Source organism: Odontesthes bonariensis, chromosome 1 (assembly GCF_027942865.1).
Source record: "Odontesthes bonariensis isolate fOdoBon6 chromosome 1, fOdoBon6.hap1, whole genome shotgun sequence".
NCBI lineage: Eukaryota > Metazoa > Chordata > Actinopteri > Atheriniformes > Atherinopsidae > Odontesthes > Odontesthes bonariensis.
In genome coordinates this window covers 36,533,047-36,554,739 of record NC_134506.1, presented here as the reverse complement: position 1 = coordinate 36,554,739, position 21,693 = coordinate 36,533,047, and the positions used below count along the sequence as shown (strand labels likewise).

The window sequence follows — 21,693 nt, the reverse complement described above, 5'->3', positions numbered from 1 at the left end:
TCTCACCACTAATTACCAGTGACCTCATGCAGAGATTTGCAGTCAAGATTGAACAGAGCCAAAGGGGCACTGCAGTCGCTCCAGTCATTTTAAATGGGATTTAAGCCAGTGGCTCCTGAAAGACCAAAATCTCAACAATTAACACAGTTAATTACTGCAACATGGTATTTAAGGATATATGTGTGGGCAATTTGCGTATGACAAACCGAAATTCAACAGTGGACAATCTGAACATCTTGATTTTATCCAACATTTACCGTCTGCCTGAGGAGGGAGTTTTCCTCTATTTATCACTGAAAACACACACAACTGCATGTGCACAGCTGCTTCCAAAAAGGAAATGATCAGTCTGGCCTGTATCCCATGACAACGTCAGGGAGCATATGGCAGACAACAAATTCAATATGAATGTAAATGAAGTGCAAATTAAAATGCAACACTGGATGGGGAAAATAAGGAGAAAAGAAAAACCACAATCTTACCTTGAGTGGATTTGAAACGTTTAATTTTCACCAAGCTCAACAAATCAAAATGCATCTGAGACTAGCCCACACTCCTGTTTTATAAGCAAACTGCACAGGGAGAGTGTCTGCAGCTAGATAGCCAGCTGACATTCACTAAAGTGAGTCTAAGCTGGCTTCAGCTCAGCAAGCCCACTTGATGCTCGGAGATTAAAATCCCTTGTTTTTATGTACTTTCCTCTTGAAAAGGTTTTGTCAGCGATGTGCACAAGGTCAAAGATCTCCAGCACACCATCACTGGCTCTTCGGAGATATCGCAGTTTTATTTACACACTGCCCGAGCGTAAGGCTTTCATAAAAGCCCTCCCTCTGAGCCAGACATTTACTCAGTGAAGATGGAAGGTATTCTAACTGTAAGAAAATAATTCTGGGCCTGATGAATCATCTCTTATTTCAGTTGCACACCTTTCTCTATATCAAAATGCAGCCATTCCGCTCACACCTTAGGCTGAGTGGCCTTTTCCCCATATTAATGAGCATTGGAGGGGATCAATAGGATGACAGGAAGACAGATCGCCTCGGGTTGGAAGAAGAGGAAGCTCCCTTGAGGAAAGGGAAAACAAATTCCTACAGGCAATGATGCTGCCTTATTCTAGCCTGAAACCTCCAACTGCCATGTTCCATCTTTCCAACATCTTCTGGGTGATGTTAAGTCACTTCAGCAGGCACACAAATGTGTTAATCTCACATATACACTGAGGATTGGTGCCCGCTGCACTACTATGAACCTTAATTAAGAAAAGGTCAGCAATTAGTCAACAGCGGTTGAGAAGCTGTTTGTTGTAGGGCTGCCACGATTAGTCGACTTGTCACGATTATGTCGACTACTAAATTCATCAACGACTAATTTAATAGTCGACGCGTCGTTGGTTTTTTTTATGTTTTTTTTTTTTAAACTTTGTTTTCCTCTCAAAACTGTCCTTGACAAACATGCGCAGTAGTGGTAAGGGGTCCGCCGTGATGTCACCGGACGTTATACCAGACGGGCTCTGGTATCATGGCGACCCGGCAACGGAGCTAAAAAATGTGGGATCATTTTAAGACAGAAAAGTGTTCAATGCACAATCTGCAGGGCAGAACTTGCCTTCCACGGCAGCACAACTGCACCTGAAAAGGAAGCACGTTGTAGCTGATTGTGACAACGATGAAGAGGGACCGTCGTCTCGGCAAGTTAACTTGCAAGTTAGCTGCTAATATTAGCGTAAACAGAGAGCTAACTTACTACTTAGTCATATTGATAGCTGTAAACGTTAGCATTAGCGATGACAATTTGATTCATTAGCCTTATTAGCACATATATTTCATTAAAGGTTTAATGAACTATCATCTTAATTGTCTTTATTTTTCGTTAGCATATACCTTAAACACTTTAAGCTGAAAGCTAATGATGGTTATATAATAGCAGCTGCATGCTGGTGCGATAAGCTATATGTTTTACTTTACGTATGATCCGATTAGTCGACTAATCGAAAAAAATAATTGGTGATTAGTCGACTATCAAAATAATCGTTTGTGGCAGCCCTAGTTTGTTCACAGAACACTCGACTGATGGTGTGTCATACAGACATGGGGAGGTCTGATCATTTGCTTATCTGAGAGCGAGATCTCCGACTGATCCTAAAACCATTAGAGCACAAGCTTTATTCCCTTCTCTGCTGCTTCAGTGGAAACGACGTTGTACCACTCAGCAGCACTACAGACTCTACTGCTTTTAAACTACATTAACGATTCCTCAATAAGACACATAAATGGCTAAAGACGAGCATAATCCCACTGATGTGGGTAGAAAATATGATTTCTGCTCTATGAGTGTTGTAAACCTGTCCTTAATCTGTCAGCTGGGAGTCGCCCACCCATCTTTTTCTTCCTCTTTCTTTTTGTACGCTGGTTTGATCGTCACAATCCATGACAGGGGATCCAACCAGGCCCACTTTCAGGCATTGTGAGCCGTGTGGTGTCTTTGAAAGGGAGTATCTGCCCCAGAAACACAAGATCTGCCATGTAGCTGAATAACATGAGATACACTGCTTGCCAAGAAAAACGACCACAGAATTACAAAAAAACGTCTGTAAATGCATAAAAAAAAGTAATGACTCAATAGACATTACAGTACACATCTAGCTCCCAGTTTCTTATGTATATTTATGTTTTATTCAATATAATGAGGGGATTAGTTTGGTACTAAGTGTATTGCAAATGCTTAATGTACCATTTTCATGTTTATATCATTCATAATAACCTCATATAGCCCTTTTTACAGTGTTGAAAAAGAAGCACACCTGCTAACATCTGGCTCATGAGTGCAATGGGAAAGTGTTTTCTGGCATTCAGCCCCACGTCAAGTTGACTCTGCAGTAGTTGTGGGCATTCATGGGCAAATCTGCCAAATCTCACTAATCACATCCCTAAAGCATTCATACAGATCAACGACAACCGATGGATGTGCCTCAGATCTGGGCCGTGTGTCTGCAACCTGAAAGCGAGTCTTTGTGATGTGACTTTACAAGATGTTCTGATTCTACATCCCTTAGCTCACGTGACACTGTTAAGAGAAGGGCAGAGCCTATCCCAGTGAACACTGGGCAAGAGATTAACTTCCAACCCTCATATGCATGTATGTATTTTAAATGAAACTAGAACACGTGGAGAAAACCCCCGCAGGCACAGGTATAACATACAAGCTCCAAACAGACCTCAGAACCATCTTCCTGTGAGGCCACAGTGCATCATCCTTCTGATTCTACCATTCCAATTAAATAAAAAATGTAACAAGCTGACTTTTTTTCCTCTCTACTGATAATCAATGTGACCTTTTTTTGACTCGTGTCGCAGTGAACAGTATGAATAAAATCCGCTTAGTGGTGCAACCTCCCAGTTGTTAATGAAGTGACACCGCAGCAGATCTTGAATCAGTCCCCGCAGCTGTGCGTCTTAAGTGCAGTTGTGGGCACTATTCAGACAAAATTTACCATTAACTACGGATGTTCCGTATGTCGTCTTTAGTGCGTCATCTGAGCTGAGAACATTGAACTGTCAATCCTGAGAAGCTTGTATTTAGGGACTAAATAATGGTTGCTATTTTGACACGACAATCAAACAGGAAATAATATTAATAAAACAAAACCTTTCCCTCTGTGCATGCAGATGAGTGTCAACAATAGCTCATATGCTATTCATTTTATTCTCAGTGTCTCTACAGAGTGGATGTGTCATTCATTTGTCATTGTCTGTGGGTTTCAGTGAGGAGGAACAAAACAAGCACATGTCCTAATCTAAACCAAGATAACGTCAACTGCTACAAAAGCAAACACTCAACTTTTCACCAATGTTTCATTTCAGCAGGCAGGTGGATGCGTCTGCCTGATGATGACTACTCGGGTGCTGCAGGCTGTGTGGCCAGCACCATGATGATGTATGCACACCTGCCATCGCTCCTGGGTAGCAGTCAAACAGCTGAAACAGTGGGGGGAAGGGAGAAAAGAGGGAAGAGTGGGACGGGATGGAGGTTGGGGAATCGGGGAACGGGGAAAAAGGGGTAGACGCCTTAAGGGCCAAAGCTGGGGTGGGTGGGGAAGAGAAAGCAAAATAGCATAGAGAGCTCTATTCATTATTAATGACAAATTGGTGTACAGAGTAAGAGATCTAATGTGGCCGTGAAGGTTGTAGTGCGTGTATAATTGACAAAGACGGCCTCTCTCTGAGTCCCCCCCCCCTTTCCCTACTCTCCTGTACATAGCCTCTTTTTCCTCATCTCTCACTACAGGCTCACACTCTTTCTCAAAAGCAAGACATGGACCAGCCAAAGATGATCCCCACACAACAGGTTTCACTGAAGAACCTTACAAGAGGAAATTATCAGAGGCAGCATTAGTTGGAGAAGGTTATTTGAGGAAGGTATTAGACAAGACAAAGGTAAACAAAGCCTCCAGCCTTTGGCAGTGTTAACGATCAGAGTGATTAGTGTGTTAACACTCCAAGTTATTACATCGATCTTTACATCACACAAATGAAACAGTTCATACTCGCCCGTATTTGAATAAACATTTCAGCTCGCACAAATCAAGAAACCTAAAAATGCACATTTAAGGACCTAAAGTGTGTTGGCAGTTTCACACATAAACCCCAGATGTGGGGAAAATGCAGACGTGGACGATGCTGATTCAATACACAAATTTAAAAAATCTATCTAATTGATGAGGTAATGTTGACAGAACACAAAAAGGAGGAACTTGGAAAAGCGCAAGTGAGGCTCCAAGGCAGTCGACAGAATGCACAAGATGGCTGAGCTCTTGCCCAAAACAGGAGGATGCTGCGTAGAGTTCTGTTCATTTTTTGTCAATGATTCAGCATATGCTGGCGCCTGTATTAATTTACTACAAGTACGCTGCTGCAGGAACAATTCCATTTTCCTGGTGCCACAATATGTTGCCAAATGCACAATTCCAGTGAAGTGGCCACATCTCTTCCATTTGTTTTATTAATTAAGAATATTGGGAGTAAATTAATTAGGTTCTTTATTCAAACACTTTCACTTGATAGTACCAAGCGTCACACAGTGAGTTAAACAAAAAAACTGAAGTTCTGTGTAGAAAATGAGATGCATCCAAATTCATTTTATAATCACATCACAGCCATCTGAGTCGTAATCGAATCAAATCGTGAGGTACCTCGAGAGCCCAGCCTCAAATAAACTCATGACAATGTCCAGTGAATCGGACTGCCCTGTCACACAGGTTCCACACAAAAGAGGATCATCCGTGTCCGACTCCATCTCACCGTTGGAAGTACATTCTTGGTTTCAACAAGGGGTGATGTAGAGCACGCATGAAGCAAGATGCAACATAAAAAGTAGTTGTGGTTCTATTTCAGCCATAAACAGCCCCGTCATTAATGAATTTCTCCAACTCCTTAGGCCACACCCAGTCTGAAAACAATTTCCTGAATCTCAATGTCTCACCAGTTAGACATTTTTAGTGGCTTGTTTGTTTACCTTATTCACTGTTAGTTGTTTCTGTATTTCCTTTTTTGCTCAAGTCACATGACACAAAAATCATTATACTTGGGCAAGTGTCTGCTCTTGTCAGACATGGATCCAATCAGACACGACAGGGACTTGATACCAGGGAGCTGGTTGGGAAAATTCCTCACAAGGTCCGGTCCAACTGATTGCGTTCTCACATACAGCGTCTCTGTGTAATTTCAGGGCAACAGGGCTTCAGTCACTTCCACTCATACAAATGGCCTACTGTGGGGCTTGATTTTTAATGATCACTTATGCTTCATTGCCTAGTAACAAGAGAGGGATGCTGGGAACAATGGAACTCCCAAAAAGCAAAACAGTCTTTAATAAAGGATGTGATGTTCCTTAGGGTACCAAGAGAACCCACTGAACCATATGGAAATAAATTAAATACCACAGATACTTAAACTAATGCCAGGGGTGCAGGTACACAAAATAAAGGCCTTTGGCCCAGAGCCAGCAGGGGCAGACCAAATCACTACACAACCATGACAAATCTAATACAATTACACACATCGCAGTGTTGAGGGGGCTGACAGAGAATGATGAAGCCAACATCAAACACAGTGTTGATAAATGGAGAGCAGGGAGCGGCTGACCAGAGGAGGAGTTGGAAGGGGGAGGAGGGTGGATGAAGGACGACGGTCAGGCCGTTATTGATTGTTCTGCCTGTGTTCACATTGTGAAGAAGATGACGAGGGGAGAGAGCTCAATGTGTGAACAGTGGAGGGCAGGGTACGCCCCGCGGGCAGCACTTAAAGCCTTGTGCCCCCCTGAGAACACACCAACAAGCCTTCACCGAGTTGCACATTGGTCACGCTGAATATTTGATTGACACACACAACCAGCTACTACTAGTAACACCCCTCCCCCTCAAATAAACACAGCAACACATTCGGGTCTAATTGAAATTCAAAAGCAAGCGTTGACGCCACAGGCATAGGTAGCGACGGCTAAGAGGGGGCTGGTGGTAGTTGTGGCTCACAAGGGTCCTATAAAAGACAGATGCCAAATCACTTAGCAGCCCCTAAATTAGTTGCTTGTGAATCCGCCGAGATATGGGGACCCTGCGTAGCAGTGGGTGGACACGGTGTGAATGGGTAACACAGTGCAAAGACAACTATCACTTCAGGCTCCAACAAAGGAAGCTTATTTGTTCACATGCCAACAATGCAAACAAACCGCTGCAAAACTGCACAAAAAAAAAGCCAGCTGAAGAAAAAAGATGGACGCACCGTTCTCCACTCTGAAGGACTGCATGTCCTCTCATCACCTGAACACCCAAAATCAATTTATCGGAAATGAGGACATGAGCAGCTGGTGACAGACAATGCCATGTGTGCATCTAATTTTCTCTGAGGGAGGCTTTGCTGCAGGATTTTTATCACCACCTCTGATCTCATTTCCCTTTCATATGCTAGTAAATCCCAGGTAAGGCGGACGCTTGGGATTATTCAGGGAGCATCACCACTTAGATTGGACTCTTGGAGTTAATCTGGGAAAATCCTCAGTGCTAACCTGCTTAGTTGTCACTTAATCTTGGGGGTAAAGCAAATATCAATTACACCATGTATAAAAAGTGGGTCCGGATAACAATTGATCCTTTCCTCAGCAATAAAGCCAGAATGGTCATTTAGAAGTGGCCTCATTTATTCTTTGTGCTAAGAACACCATTGAAACAAAGAATAAAATAGTTGAATACTGTTTAATGAAAAGGTGGGATTGCTAGTTCACATAAGCTCAATCCCCTACAATACCAATCTCCTCTGAATGCTGATCAGCCCAAATACGCTTATGGTCTACACTCAAGGACAAAACAACTTTCCCCTGGAGGGCTTCTCGGGTGACAACTCAAGCAGAGCTCTGAGTCCCGTCTGTCTACAGCCAGATGAGGTTTGCAAATCGTAAACAGTTTGACTGTGAGGGGTGCCACTGGTTGTGCCACACAGAACAGACGGTGCCAGTTGGTGACATGTTTCGTTTCTCTCCTGCACCTGTACCTTTCCTGTGAGCATTAAAAGTAAGGCTCCAATTTCACACAAAACTGGGTCAGTTAAGACGCAGACCACAACAGCCCAAAAATATCTGAAATCATGCAAATAAATACAGCCTCATTAGCTGCTTTTTGACCACACCTTCTGTATGTTATCTTTGAGTTATTTTTGTCTTACCCAGAGAAAAGTCGGATTTTACAACCCAACCTACTTTGGTCAATTAAGAACACAATGAGCATCCTGCACGCTTCTGTGTGAGTACAGTTCATTTCCTGCCTTTATTGTTACAAGTGCTGGGCTCATTCAGAAGTGGTTCAAATGTGTGTGTGTGTGTGGGGGGGGGGGGGACGCTATTTACTCAGCAGGGAGAGACATGAGTCCCTGGCTTTCTAATGGTTTCCTGTATTTCACACAATTGTTTCCCCTCAGGAAATCTTATCTATGCAGACTGTGGACACGCTGACCAGAAAACCCACAGCACATGGATACTGTGCTTTAATTAAGTATCCTGAAAGGGAGAAGGACTTTTTGGCTCTCTCAATGAGAATTTGTTTTTATGAGTTAGATAGATCTAGATTAATTCCGTTTTAAAATAAGAAAGCTCTGCGAGTCTCTTAATGCCTTAGCAAAGCAAGATATTTTAATGGGGGGGGGTGTGTGTGATCAAATACAAAGTCTTTGCCATTTTCTTCTCATATAAACAGAAAGACCAGCAACAGTTTTACTTTAGAAAAATTTATGTGGAGGCAGCAAGATCACAACACCAACCCAGCTGAGCATGAGTCTATGTTGTAGAAAAGGGGTTTATCAATAATTATTACACTGACTATGAGATATTAGTAAAGTTGGTTTGAAAGTGTCTAAACTATTAACATTTCAAAAACATCTAACTAGGTTTAAAATCTCTAACAGAATTAAAAGACAAAAATCAAATAATAGATGAAGTTTATATGTCATTTGCCGACAAAAAGAATTGTACTTTAATCAAAATGGTTGGTTAAGCCAATGAGTGGTTCTCAGGCCTACGAGTGGCTTTGACCTGTGGTAAAAAAAAAAAAATGTAAAAAAAGATCAATACTTCCACTCTGAAGATGGAGACCTCGAAAGGAGCAGACTGTGAGGATGACCGGCTCGCTGGCTAAAAATAAAGAATTCACTGGTATGCGAGACAGTTTTAGAGTTACTATGCAGCTCGTTCTCATGGGAGATCCCCCTGCTTTCTAGCCTCTGCGACAAGGTGCGCTTAGTGCATTAAAGTGCCATTTCCATACTAAATGCATAGGAATTAAATTGTTATTGATCCTAAGACTCCAGTTCTTGGTAAAAGCAACATATAACTTAATTTCTAACAATGTCAGTGGATGTTTTTAAGGGCATTTAAAGAACATGGTAAACTAGATGAGGCACAAGCACAGGATGACAATAAAAAAAACCCAGCTGTGGATTTGGATAAAACCTCAAAAGCACTGGCATGTGTGGTGGCCAACAAGCCTTTATACATATAGTCTTCAAAACCAGCCGTTGTATTCAGACATCACACATGAGAAGGGGTTAAGCTTCTACAGCAAGCACGTGAATCACAGGTATGTGTGCGACTAGCAGAGACACAGCTCCTAAAATTCACACTCTACCCCTGTGTAGCACACTAGGAATGTTCTCCGACTGCTTTCCTACTGTCTTGATGCTGATCCAGGAGGGGCTATCTATGCCTCTCTTTTGAAGTCTGTTTGAAGGAAAGGGAAAAATGGTACAAGGTCGGTAACAGTGTGCTAAAGGCAAATGGCTGGATATTGTGAGGTTAGCCAATTTCTCTGTCATTAAAAACTCATTCCTGATGTAGCCAGTGCAGGGGTTCAAGCCACAGTCACCAGGCATCCCACCCATCGACCCATGGCGAGCACTTGAACCCCTGACCCTCACCCCCACCACGGTGGTTTGAGGCGAAACGGGGTGCGTGACATGGCTCTGGCCCTGAGACACTGCCCCGCCAGGCTGGGAATGCAGTGGCACTGTGGGGGGATTGAGAGAGGGACAATGAAGGGAAAGAAGGGCTCCACTGATTCAGGGTTGATTGGGTTAGAGAGCTTCATTATTAAGTCCCCTGTCATTCTGCAACAAAAAGCACCCCACAGGCTGGTAGCTGCTAATAAAACCACTATCCTTTATCAATCCCGAACACTTCTGACATCTTCTTTTGAGGGGAAAAGAAAGTGTGCACCTTGGTGTCCCGCTTTAAAAAAAAGCTTTCACATTTTCCAGCTGAATGAACTGTTGCTTCGTACTAAACTTGGACTGGTGAGGGGAGCCAAAACCAGCTTGAATTAAGCTGCTTTCACACCTGCTTAATGAAATGATCTTGGGTGAATTTTCATTTAGATTTGCTACACCTCACTACAGTATTTTATGCCATATGGCACAGACAGACTGCAGGACATATTTTAGGATCCTGCTCTGAGAGTGTGCGTTTGTGTGTATGTGTTCCCTTTGAGTGAATTTGTTCAGCAGGTGTCCAAAAAGCCTAAATGACATGCTTATGCACTCAGGACTAATTTAGGCCACGCCAGGTAAATGAAGTATGAAAGCAGAAAAAGCTTTTCTCCCAAACTACTAATTCAAGACCGTTAGTTGCTGGGAGAAGATTGCATGAAATCTCACTGTCACTTCACATTGGTAGAATGCTTTTCACACTCTGGATAATAGTTCAATGCAGTGGATAGGCCTATTATTAGCAATGCAGCAGTTACTTGGCTGGCAGCAGGTGTTGGCTGCTTTTCAAACTGGACAGGCAAATGACGGCTTACCCTCAAATATATCCAGTTCTGTCCAAATTAACTGATCTGCAGGATAGTTCACGTCATGCGCACTGCGACACGAACAGCAACTTGTTGTTGGCTTAGAGGAACACAGTGCAAGTTTTATGTCTTTGAGAAAAAATAAAAATAAAAAAAAAAGCTAGGAGCACTGGAATCTGCAGGTGAGTGGACAAAGAGTGACGGCCCAATCCACACAATCTGATCATGATAACATGCATTACCTACGGATGCACACTATACCACTGCAAAATCGAAAAAGTCAACAATAATTTCAATGTGCAAATTCTTTTTGAGTGAAAAAACTACATGGCTGTTATTCATTAACTTTCAATAGCCTCTTTATCTTTATTTAGGCTCGAGGGGGTGGAGCCCAGATCTGGATCTCTAGCTTTTCTGCATTTTATGTCGTTTCTTTTGATTTTGTGGTGTTGGTAAAAAAAAAAAAAAAAAATGAACACATTAGAGAAGAAACCTTGGCCAATAGTAAACGATTAATAAACTGATCAATAGGGCTGTCACAATTATGAAATGATAGTAGGTCAAATACCATACAAATAATTGCAATTAATGATTTAATTGTCTTATAATAACAATCATAATATAATTTAACAATTAACAAAACTTTTTAAAGAAAAACAGCCATTTTTAAATGAATAGAGGAACCTTGACTCACAAATTACATGTTTCTTTGCCTTTTATAGAAAAATTCCACTTGGAAGAGATGCCATGTCCACAGCAGAGGACGGGTGTATAACGAGCTGACATTGTTAAAAGGGCATGGACTCCATCAATTAGTCAGCTCTTTGAAAAATGGAAGAAAACAATGTGGAAATGACACGGTTTCACCAAGCCGTTTTCAAACACGCGAATATTGAATATGCAACCATCACTGTGATCATCTAAAATAAGTTGATTACATGATTAATTGTTAACTGTGACCGGTCTAGTGATCAGACAAAAATGGATTAATCAATAATGAAAATGAATGCTGTACTCTCTGCAGCCCTTTTAAAATGAAAATGTGGCTTGAGGGGGGAAAAAAATTAAAAAAAAAAGGAATGTGTGCACAAACATGTCAGGCACCTCATCCCAACATGATTGAAAGGGGGGGAATAAATGAACAGACAGGTTTAACTGTAGTCATTAATGTTCATCTCCCTGTGTTCTTGATGGGAAACCTCATTAAGAATCTGTCGGTAGCAGCTGGCTTGCTATCCCACTCCATTACTGCCCCAATATTCCAAAACCTCTGCCACTGGCCCTTCCCACCCATCCCCCACTCCATTCACCTCCCTCTTGTCTCATGACATCTGTGTCTCAGGGCCCTGTGATGGAATGCTGCTCGCCTGCTATTCCTCCGCAGGTGCTCCCCTACTGCCTGCCATCCATTTCGCAGCCATGCTGGTGCTGCGGCTGAGTGGCCTGTCACAAGCTGAGACGGGGAGGGGAGGTGGCAGTCGAGTCAAGGTTCAAGGGACAATGCTTAAAGAATCAGAGGGAAGAGATGCAGCTGCTTTCCATCACGGCATGCGTACACTTCGAACTGGATTAAAAAAAAAATCCTCACCACAGCATCTGCCTGCTTATCCTTTTACCAATACCTCCTCTGCCTCATGTACAACAAACAGAGAAAGGTCATGAGTGTATTCAGAGACCGCTGAAAAGACCGTCATCACAGATGCTGCTTTTAGGGTTCCGTGGAGCTCGGCCCAGCAGTCACTGTGCTGCATTAAACGTAAGTTGTGTAATCTCCCTCATATTATTGTGTAAGCCTGTCAGTAATGGTCCTCACAATCTCAGGTTTCATATCACAGCCGGTCTTAGTTATTGAATTCATAAACGGATTCAAATCTTTCAAAACATTCAAGATCAACCTCAGAAAACGCATGTGCATATGTAATGAAAGGGGAAGATACATCTCATTTCACTGACCGGGTGCCTGGCTGAGCAGGAAGTGTAGCCCACTCATCAAAAATCACAACCAACTTAGAGACAATTCAGCTTTAAATAGCTCCTGAATGCGTGTCTTTGCCCCCATTTAGCTCCCCTTTACCACTACTGGAAAAAGAGCAGCTCCAATAGCTCACTTTCTGCTTCAAATTTTGATCAACAGTATTATACACACACAACACACTTACCTTGGCTGCAAAACAAACTTTAAAATTGCTATATACGTTTCTGAGGTCGAGCTAAAGCGTGTTTTGTGTTAGAATAAAAAAAAAAATTTAAAACAGCATCTTGCAGGGACTGCTGTAGAGGAACACTTTTATCCGACTGTGAAGGGTCAAGAAAGCAGAATCAAAAAAAGACGGCCGATTCCATTACATCATGGCAAAGTATTAAATAGATAGAGGTAGATGAGCTAAGAGTTGAGGAGGAACTGGCTCCAATAACATGGTGCGAAGTCACTGCCGACAGTAAAGCCTCGTGCCAGAGGGGAGCTCCCGACAGCACAAAGGAGCCTCTATGCAATGCTGAACTTTTCAAAGAGTCGTTTCAGCTTGGAATTAGCAGCAGAAACATTGGTTAAAGGCAGGAGAATTGTTTTTTCGGAGGTCACCATAGCAGCAGGTGAAATCAAAATCAAAACTGGGAGGTTGAATGGAGGGATTCGAAGCAGAACAGGGACACCTTGTTGATATATATACACATGACTGCAACAGAGCCTCTACAGGTCTTAACTCTAAACCCTAAATTGTTTAAACTTAATGTCTGAGACTCAACAATCCAGGACGCTGCTGCTGCTCTACGTGCTGAGACAGTGCCATGGAAAAGTACAGCGTGGGACAAAAACTAAATAAATGACACCCTCTTTTCTTGCTGACGCTGTAACACACTGTGCCGACCATGCAAAAAAGTTAAGTGGGCTGTATTGGATTTCCAAACCAGACAAGCAAGTTCCCTACTTTGTAAAACAGAACAACAAATCTGAGGCAGATTTGTATAATCGTGCTATCGCAGTGCTAACCCTGTGAAAAAAAAAAAACATTTCCCAGAGTAAAACATCAGATTTTCATCAAATGTTTCCCCAAGCACATTTTGAGAAATCAAAGTTCTTTCACAGACGCAAACCGCACGACTTTACTACACACAGCTCTATGCAAATCTGTCATTTTAAACTAAACGGAACAAAATAAAGTCTTCCACAATAAAAAATAATAAGTAGTGTGGCTATCAATTCCTCCCGCCTTGATTTTGCTCCCCAAAAATAAGCTCCCAGGCCCTGAAGCCAAATCGGAGCCACGGCGGTTTCTGGCTGCTGCACAGAACAAACTCAAAGCTGAATGAAAGTGGTCTAAGTGCAAGCAGGTAAACATTTGTTTTTTTCTTAAGAGTTACTTCCAGCAAAAAAAACTCTCTGAACTTCCTAGATAAAACAGCTGTTAACCCCATATGGGTGGCATACGCCTATACAAATACGCACCAAAAGATACACACACACACACACACACACACACCTAACCCTGTTTAAAGCTGCCAGGAGCCACAGCCGGTTACGAGACGATGGCAGCCAGCTCTACTGAGCAGGGCTCACAGTCCCCTCTCTGTGATTGCCTGCCTCCACACCCTTTCAACAAATGAGAAGTTCCTTTGACTGAATGAAGGCTGTGTACATGAGTGAATGATACCTTGAGTGTGTATGTAAGATCTCCACCACGTACAAATACTGGTTAACAGAGCACAATTTCAGAGAAGATGGTGATGTTTGAGGTTTGAAGAAACACAAATCTGGCAGAGAGGGTATCAGCAGGACAGAGGGTCTATAGGAAACACTTCTTGTCTGGGGAGAAGACCGATCAAATTGAACTTTTCATACTGGACAACGATTAATAAAACCAAAAGGTGCATTAATTCTTGCACATGCTACATAACAGCTGCGCTGCACTCTGAACGAAACTACTAAGAAGACTTTCGGGTTAATTCATCACACCCTGGACGTCCTCCAAAAGGACAGCAGAGAATAAATTCATGTCTGAGAGCTGCAGGATGTTGGACCTCCAACAGCTATAGTGCAAGCAAATGAAGGTTATTAATCCATCTTTCAAAAATCGAATTAGTCCCTCTTCATTTATAACCAAGACTGCTGGTGGGAAAGAAACCATACTCCACAGAATTAGGCTGGCAATAGAAATTTCACCAATCATATTTAAGATTCAAAAAGCTAGTGATTGTGCAAAGTGGCAAAAAAAAACCTACAGCACCTTCACAAAAATGTAGTTTGTGGCAAAGAAATGAAGAACTAAAGCTTCACTTTAATGTGCTCAAGTTTCCAATTCCAGATAGTTGCATCTTCTCTTGTCCCCCTGCAGTTACGTGACAAAGCGCGCCTCCGGTGGCTGCTTTGATTTCAAAATAAGAATCCAAACATTTTAAAAAAGCTTAACAGTTCTTGCTTTAATAGGACATGCCTGTAATATGCCCCCCCAGAGCTGTAGGACAGTTTTGTGTATAACAGAGCTTTGCTCTCATTAGTTGAGGCTTATCCGACAAGCACAGCTTGCATGTGTCATAAACCTGTGCAGCTGCCACCACCGACCAGGAGACGTCACAACAGGAGCCCCGCAGAACCCGAGCAGCCAAAGTTTGAGGAAAATTTTCAGTGAGAAACGTCTCCTCTGTCCCACTGAGCTTGTATAAAAGATTCTTTTGGAAGGGCCACGAAGCCCATTTCTTCAAGGTTTTGCTTGAATGCAAAGCCAAGGGAAATGCGTCTCTGCTTGCAGTACGCTACTTAAATCTAACATACACACACACACACACACGGTACCATTTGCTGTTTCCTTGCACCAACTATAGAGGACGTGCAATCAATCAGGAAAGCTTGGCCCCTGTAATTTTTCTGTATGCAGTGAAACACTGGACAATGCCACGCTGTCCTCAAAAACATAACCGACTGTGACTGCAGCGCAGCTCAACATAAATATTACAGAACATGTCTGGCCAAAAGAAGACAGCTTGCTATTCATACAGCCTTCACTTGTAAGCCTGTGTGGAGCTCTGCTAGAAGCTCTGATGCACAAAAGAGGTCACAGTATTTCTGTCAGACTGATCATTATTTCTGTGTCAATTATTCTGATTTGATTTAAACTCCCAGAGTTAGTGCAGCATGCAGCAACGCGCGGCCAAAACAGAATGTAAAGATTTGACCCACATGCCTTGGAGAGAATGTCGATTCTTCTTCTGGTTCCTCTTGTAGACATTTTAAAAATGTCCCAACCACACCAACGGCTCTCGCACACCTTGAGCAGTTACGTTACTCGCTGAATGGCTTGACAACGCACACAACTCAACCTGAGGGTTGTGAATGTGTAACTGTGAGATTACACAGAAGCTTAAGAGGCAGAGCGTGACCAGTTCAGTTCTCCGGAGCACGAAAACAGGAGCGGAGATGACAACGTAGAGTCTTACTGACATCTACCCCATAACTCCCGTCGCTTCCTCGTGTGCTTCTGCTCGCACCGCTACTATGTGCGTCAGCTCCGAAGAAACGGAAAAGACTCTATTCTCCCAGAGGTCATTAAGCCTGAACACCATTCAATCACAGCAGAACATGAAACCCTGGAGAGCAGAACAGCACTAAACTGCTAAACTAACTAAAGTTCTACCTTATTTTTGCATTTTGTTGGAGTTTTACAACAACAGTAAAGGGAAAGTTGATGTCAGGGAGGGGAAAGTGTTGCAGCTCCGTCTCCTAGAAGACAAAACTGTGGTTGTAATGTCTCATGGGTAATCAAACATCATAGGAATCATCCCTTAGAGGAGTACGGACAGCGTTATGTTCTCCAGACACTATTCAGCTCAAAGTCCGAGCCAGTTTTGTTTGTTTGTTGGTTTGTTTGTTTTGACATGAAAGGGGCAGGCAGAGATAAAGTTAACAGACAGCAGACCTGGGAAGGTGCTGCTTCTGATATCTTTTTTGGCACAGCAGGGGTTTCTCTGAACCTGAGAGAAATTCGGCTTTAAAGCACATTTGATGTCAGCAGCGCTCTGACCAGCCGTAACATGGAATGGGCTGGTTTTCAAAGCACAGTGCATAACTGTGGTTCCGGACAACAACACTTTAATTCATCTTAAAGGGTTCATCCTGTGTTCAGGGGCCAGGTTTTCCACAGGGACTCGGATTGGCATGAGAGACCAAATCTTTACTTTCTGACAAATAATCACAAAGTATTCCTTCGATAACAGCGATATGTGATTTTCTTTTGCTGTGAAGCAAAGTTCCAACAAAGTTGCTTCATAATTGGACGTAAATGTGCGTGAAGATAATCTGTTAACAGGCTTGGAACAGATGAACATGGCTGTGTTGTATCAGCAGCTGGTGGCTGTCTGGGTTATTTTGCACATGACTATGAAACATAGTATTTGCTACCCTGAAACAAGAAGAAAAATGTTGCAATTATTTTTTCTGCTCTGGAAGCAAAACATCTCATCGTTCATTCGAGTAGTTTGTTTCTTACGACATACCTGATTCAAAATACATTTTCCAATCTGACCCAAGGCACACCTCTGCTCCACCACGTCACAGGAAGCAACACTGATAGAGGCAGTTTCATGGACTTACCCATGATCCCCTGAGTTTTAGAGCATGATGCAACCTGGGCTTCAGCCATACTTCACCACCGCAAGTAATCAAAAAAATCTATCCTCGTCCATGCTTCAAATGCACAGGGAACTGAGAACCAATGGCAGTCAGAGGAGCAGTTTTAAACAGCTTGCTGAATAGCAATAAATGCACAGAAAATCCTGGATTCAATGTCTTAGAGCACACGGGTTTTCACTCTGGTTTTCCGAGTACCAAACCTCCGGACTAACAGCTAAGCCAACGTGTGAAAGTTGGATTTGTTGAAAGAGGGACCAAACTGTGCAATATATTTTCACGAAGCCGATGTTGTTATAGGTGTGACTGCACGTCACGAATCCTGCAATTCAATCCACGCTGTAATCTCCTTTTTGAACCACAGCCATTTATAAGCAAATTCAGAAAGTGGGGCGCCTTGTCAGCTTAAAGTGGTTGATTGCACTGACCCCAACCACCAACACGAAGCACCAGCAGATGTCAAGCCATCTATTGAGAAGATATTGATCCCCCCTTTCACTCTGCCGATTACACAGGATAAACTGCTATAACAGCAGGGGCAAATTATTTCACTTACTGCTTCCATTTTAGCCTGGACCACAAGATGTAGCTGGAATAAACCAAAATAAGGCACGACCTCATATTGCTGACTTCACCCTGCCATCTCTGACACGACAACACTGAGCCACAGGAAACTGAGCCCCCCCCCCCACACACACACACACACACACACATCTGAAGCAATGGAAGATGAGCATCGTATCCTAATGGTGTGGGTTCATTAGTGAGGCAGAGGAATCAAATACTTGGCTGCGTGTGCAATTATCCATCTCTTGGTGGATGGAGGTCATTAGGACTTTATGAGCGATTCGAGGCCATAAATAAATGATCGGTAAATAGCATACTCTGTACAGCAGAAAAAGCTACTAAGTATCTATGATGCCCCGTCTCAAGTCGTCACCAGATGATGTCGACATGTGAAAAAGATGAAGTTGTAAAAATTATTTCCATGAATGGCTGAAACATTTCGGACACTGCGAGTAGAGCTTAAAATGTCATTGGAGGGTGATGTATAATGGCGTGTTCCATTTGAACTCTCAAATTTCTTAGTTCCCAGTAGGAAGATTGAACTGGAAAGAACCCCGAAGTCAGACACTTGGAGGAGGCTCACCAGTCCCGACCACAAAAAAACCTAACATGGCCACTTGGCGCTGAAAAGTGGTGTTAGCTGCAGTGATAAACTGTCTGTTTGATCATTAAATCCCTCGCACAGATACGAGTGTCCATCCTCTGCAAGTAAAAATGTTGCAAAATACAGGGTAATGCCTTATTATTATCAGCTTCTATTGCTAATAATAGCTTGTCTGGTCAGCGAGCGCAGCAATGAGAAAACCCTTCTGGTTTTCCAGTTTGCGACTGGAACTCTTCAACTCATGTGTGCTTGCTTTCCCAGCTTCGAGTTCCAACGAGGCAAATGGAATTACACCCATCTTTAAGCCTTCCTACTTATTTCCTCACAAACTGGAATGTAGGACCACCAGGGCTTTCCAAACAACAACACAAAGGTGGTAAATTATGTTCTTAACGGCAGAGTCCACGGAGAAGACCTTAAATGCGTCTGAAAAAGAAAGAAAAACAACAACTGTTTTGAAAGTCTTTGCAGATTTGCATCTGAGGTGGTCTGTGAAGATAATACCCCGGAGAGTCAACTGTAGGAGCAGAGAGGATTGCCAAATGTTTGCACATTTCAGCAAGTTATTTGCACTGTCCTGTGGGAGACAATCAGCATACAATTCCCCTCCAGCAGGGTTACAGAGATAAGATACTGCCTAAATGAATTTTACACTCCTCTCACTGAGACTTGTTTACAAAAGCCTAACTTATTAAGACTTTTTTTTTCTAAGTCCTTACAACTTCTACAACCTGCAGGAGGAGGAAAATAGCTGCAGTTTGGCTCAACTTTTGCAGGTTATGTCAGAGTAAACAAAAAAAGTACAACTTTGGCTCCATAAACCAAACAAGACCGACTGAACTTTCTAAGTTTAGGCCACAACTCTGCCAGCTTTGAGAAGAGAAGTTGTGACCAGAGCCAGGAAGCTCAAAGAAATGTGTTTCGAATAAACAGATATTTTCAGTGCAGGGGACCCCACAATTAGTAACATGAAACTCTCTGCGTGTGGGTCCCAGTCCAATTCTCTGGAATCAATCAAGGCTCCCAAAGGAACTCCCTGGACCCCTTAATCTCCTGGTTTTATTACTTTCCAGACAGTCAGCCTGTTTCACCCTACCCCCATCTCTCTTTTGTACTGATCTCCAGCAAAGCCAAGGAGGGGCTTTTTTTCTCTCTCTCTCTCTCCATCTCCCCTTCCACTACTGCAGAGTGCTTTTCATTCAGGAGTCTTTCATCAAGCTCCACACGCAAGAGAGCCCAACAGCAAGCAGAAGCCAGTCCCTCCAAGGCCGGTCTCTCTCTCTCTCTTTTTTTTTTTTTTTTTTGCACATTCATTATTATTAACTGACTAAACACACAACGTGCTTTCAAAAGCACTAAGACTTCTTTCTTTGACGTAACAACTATTTCACATATCACAAGAACTGGGCCACGTTGCACAACAGTCGGTTATGATCAGATTTTCCAGACCACATGCTGCGGTGGTTGTGCCTTCCAGCTTAAATGATAAAGAGACGAATTTGTCAAGAAAGGGTGTGTGATGGTGTCTGGAGCTGTGCGCTCCAATAACTGCAGGAAAAGACATGGTTACTCATGATTCCCCCATTTATCCGGAGGGGGGCTCATTTGTGTGTTTGCTGAAACGCGTTCTTATTAACGCCTCTAGTAACAAATCACGTCTAATGTAAGTGGATTTTTTTTTTCCATGACAGCACCACCGGTTGGAATGAGACATGTGAAGTACACACTGCAGTGCAGAGACCTCACTTCAAAACAATTAAGAGAAGCAAATGAATTAGGTTCCGTTTGTCCATCAGCTAAACATGTATTGACGCCCAGGTAATGAGATGTCTGCCGGACTGATGATGCAAGCTTATTACCTGACAGTGATGAACAAATGACTCTATGCGTTGAGCCTTTTCTTTTTCTTTTTTTTTGCTACTCGAGACACCCTTTGCGTCTCCAAGACCACACAGTTTGTCACGCACGAATGGACCAACTTCATTCAGCAGGTAAATGGGGTTCTTTAGGCTTCAGAACGCAGTTGCATATGATCATGCCTGTGAATCACTTGGAAGACAAGCTGGGAAAACCTATCGGCAGATCTGCCTCAACAGCCTCCGTGCAGACAAAAGGACGGGGTATGAAAGCGTGTTGCTTTGCTGCTTCAACCAGGACTGCTCTGGGATTAAACGGAGCGCATGTTATGAAAAGTAGCCTACTTTCAAAGTTATCTAAATTGTGAATGAGTGGCTGACCTGAGCACAGCAGAAATAGCTGCCTGACCCCGTGTGTGTGGTTTTTTTTTTCCCGAGACATCCCATGCGTTTCTTTTTCTTTCTTTTCTCACAAGCCAAAATCCAACGCGAGCAAGTTTGTTCAATCGAGGCGTGAAGAAGCAGGCAGACAGCTGAAGTGTGAGCGGTGTTTTACCTTTGTCGACATGCTTGGCGGCGGTGGTCTCCGTGCAGGGAAAGGTGAGACAGAGAAGAGAGAGGAGCGACAGAGCTCCCCGCTCGGCCATCACTTTTCACAAATAAATCTTTGCAGGCTTCAAGAACTCCGGAGAAGCTGGGGGTTTTTTTCTAAAAAAAAAAAAATTAAAAAAAAATAAATCCTTAAAATCCCCCGGCCACCTCCAGCAAATGTGCAAAGGAGGAAAAAGTTCAAAGTCCTAAAATGTGCAGAAACATCCGGATCCAGGTACTTTGAAGACTGGCCGGATGAAACATGTAGCTGGAAGGAGAGAGCCGCAGGTTAGAGATTGTTTTCTCAACTTGGTCGAAGCACAGGTCGGGGAAAAAAACACACCGAAATCAATCCATTGCCACAGAGGCGCAGCCTCAAAACGATTTGCGCACAATTACGCACCGGCGTGCCGACCACACCGCTGCCGATATCTGCCGAGCGCGCAAAAGACAAGAAAGAGATCTGTTGGAGAAAAGATAAGATCCGAGCAGAAGGAGAAATCTCCGCCGCGGCCAGCTCACTGCTCACGGACGGGACGTAAGAGAGCAGCGTGTTGGAAGGGCTGGATCTCCTCCGGCTCCCCGGAAAACAGGGCGCGGATTCTCACGGAAGTTTGGATCCTGGCTGTCTGCGTGCTCAGGCAAAAACTAAAATACGGCGTGGGATTTACCAACGACAACACCAGATTAACACATTTTTTACCCAGAAAAACAACTGGAATTATTTCTTAACTTTTACGCATTTTTGCTTTTTCAAACTCACCGAACTGGAAATGATAAAACCATTTCCCAGTTCACACTTTATTTTTTGTCATCTTAAACACTGCACTACAAACTGAGGTGGATGAAGTACTCAGATCATGTACCTATACCACAAAGAAGAAATATTCTGTTACATGTAAAATCCTTGCGTTAAAAGCTTTACTCAAGTAAAAGTGCAGAAGCATAAAACCTTCAATGCATCTGAAATATTTAGAAAATTAGTACTCATTATGCAAAATGGGATCATTCAGAATGACATTTTTTGTAGCTGGTAAAGGTGATTTCACTATTTCACAGCCATCTGCTGGGTAGCTCGTGAAGTTACCCTCAGGGATAAATACTCCTATATGACATCACTACTCCATAT

General features: G+C 42.9%; 1 protein-coding gene across 13 annotated transcripts in view; it reads right to left on the bottom strand.

The window, feature by feature from the left end:
• The window catches only part of neo1a (neogenin 1a), a 169,201-nt gene extending 148,059 nt beyond the window's left edge, over positions 1-21,142 (bottom strand). For all 13 annotated transcript variants that reach the window (XM_075465941.1, XM_075465986.1, XM_075466020.1 and 10 more), the window contains exon 1: positions 20,530-21,142. In XM_075465941.1, coding sequence (XP_075322056.1) covers positions 20,530-20,620 — 91 coding nt within the window. In that variant the 5' untranslated portion in view covers positions 20,621-21,142. The remainder of the gene's footprint in view (positions 1-20,529) is intronic.
• Positions 21,143-21,693: the final 551 nt, after the last annotated feature.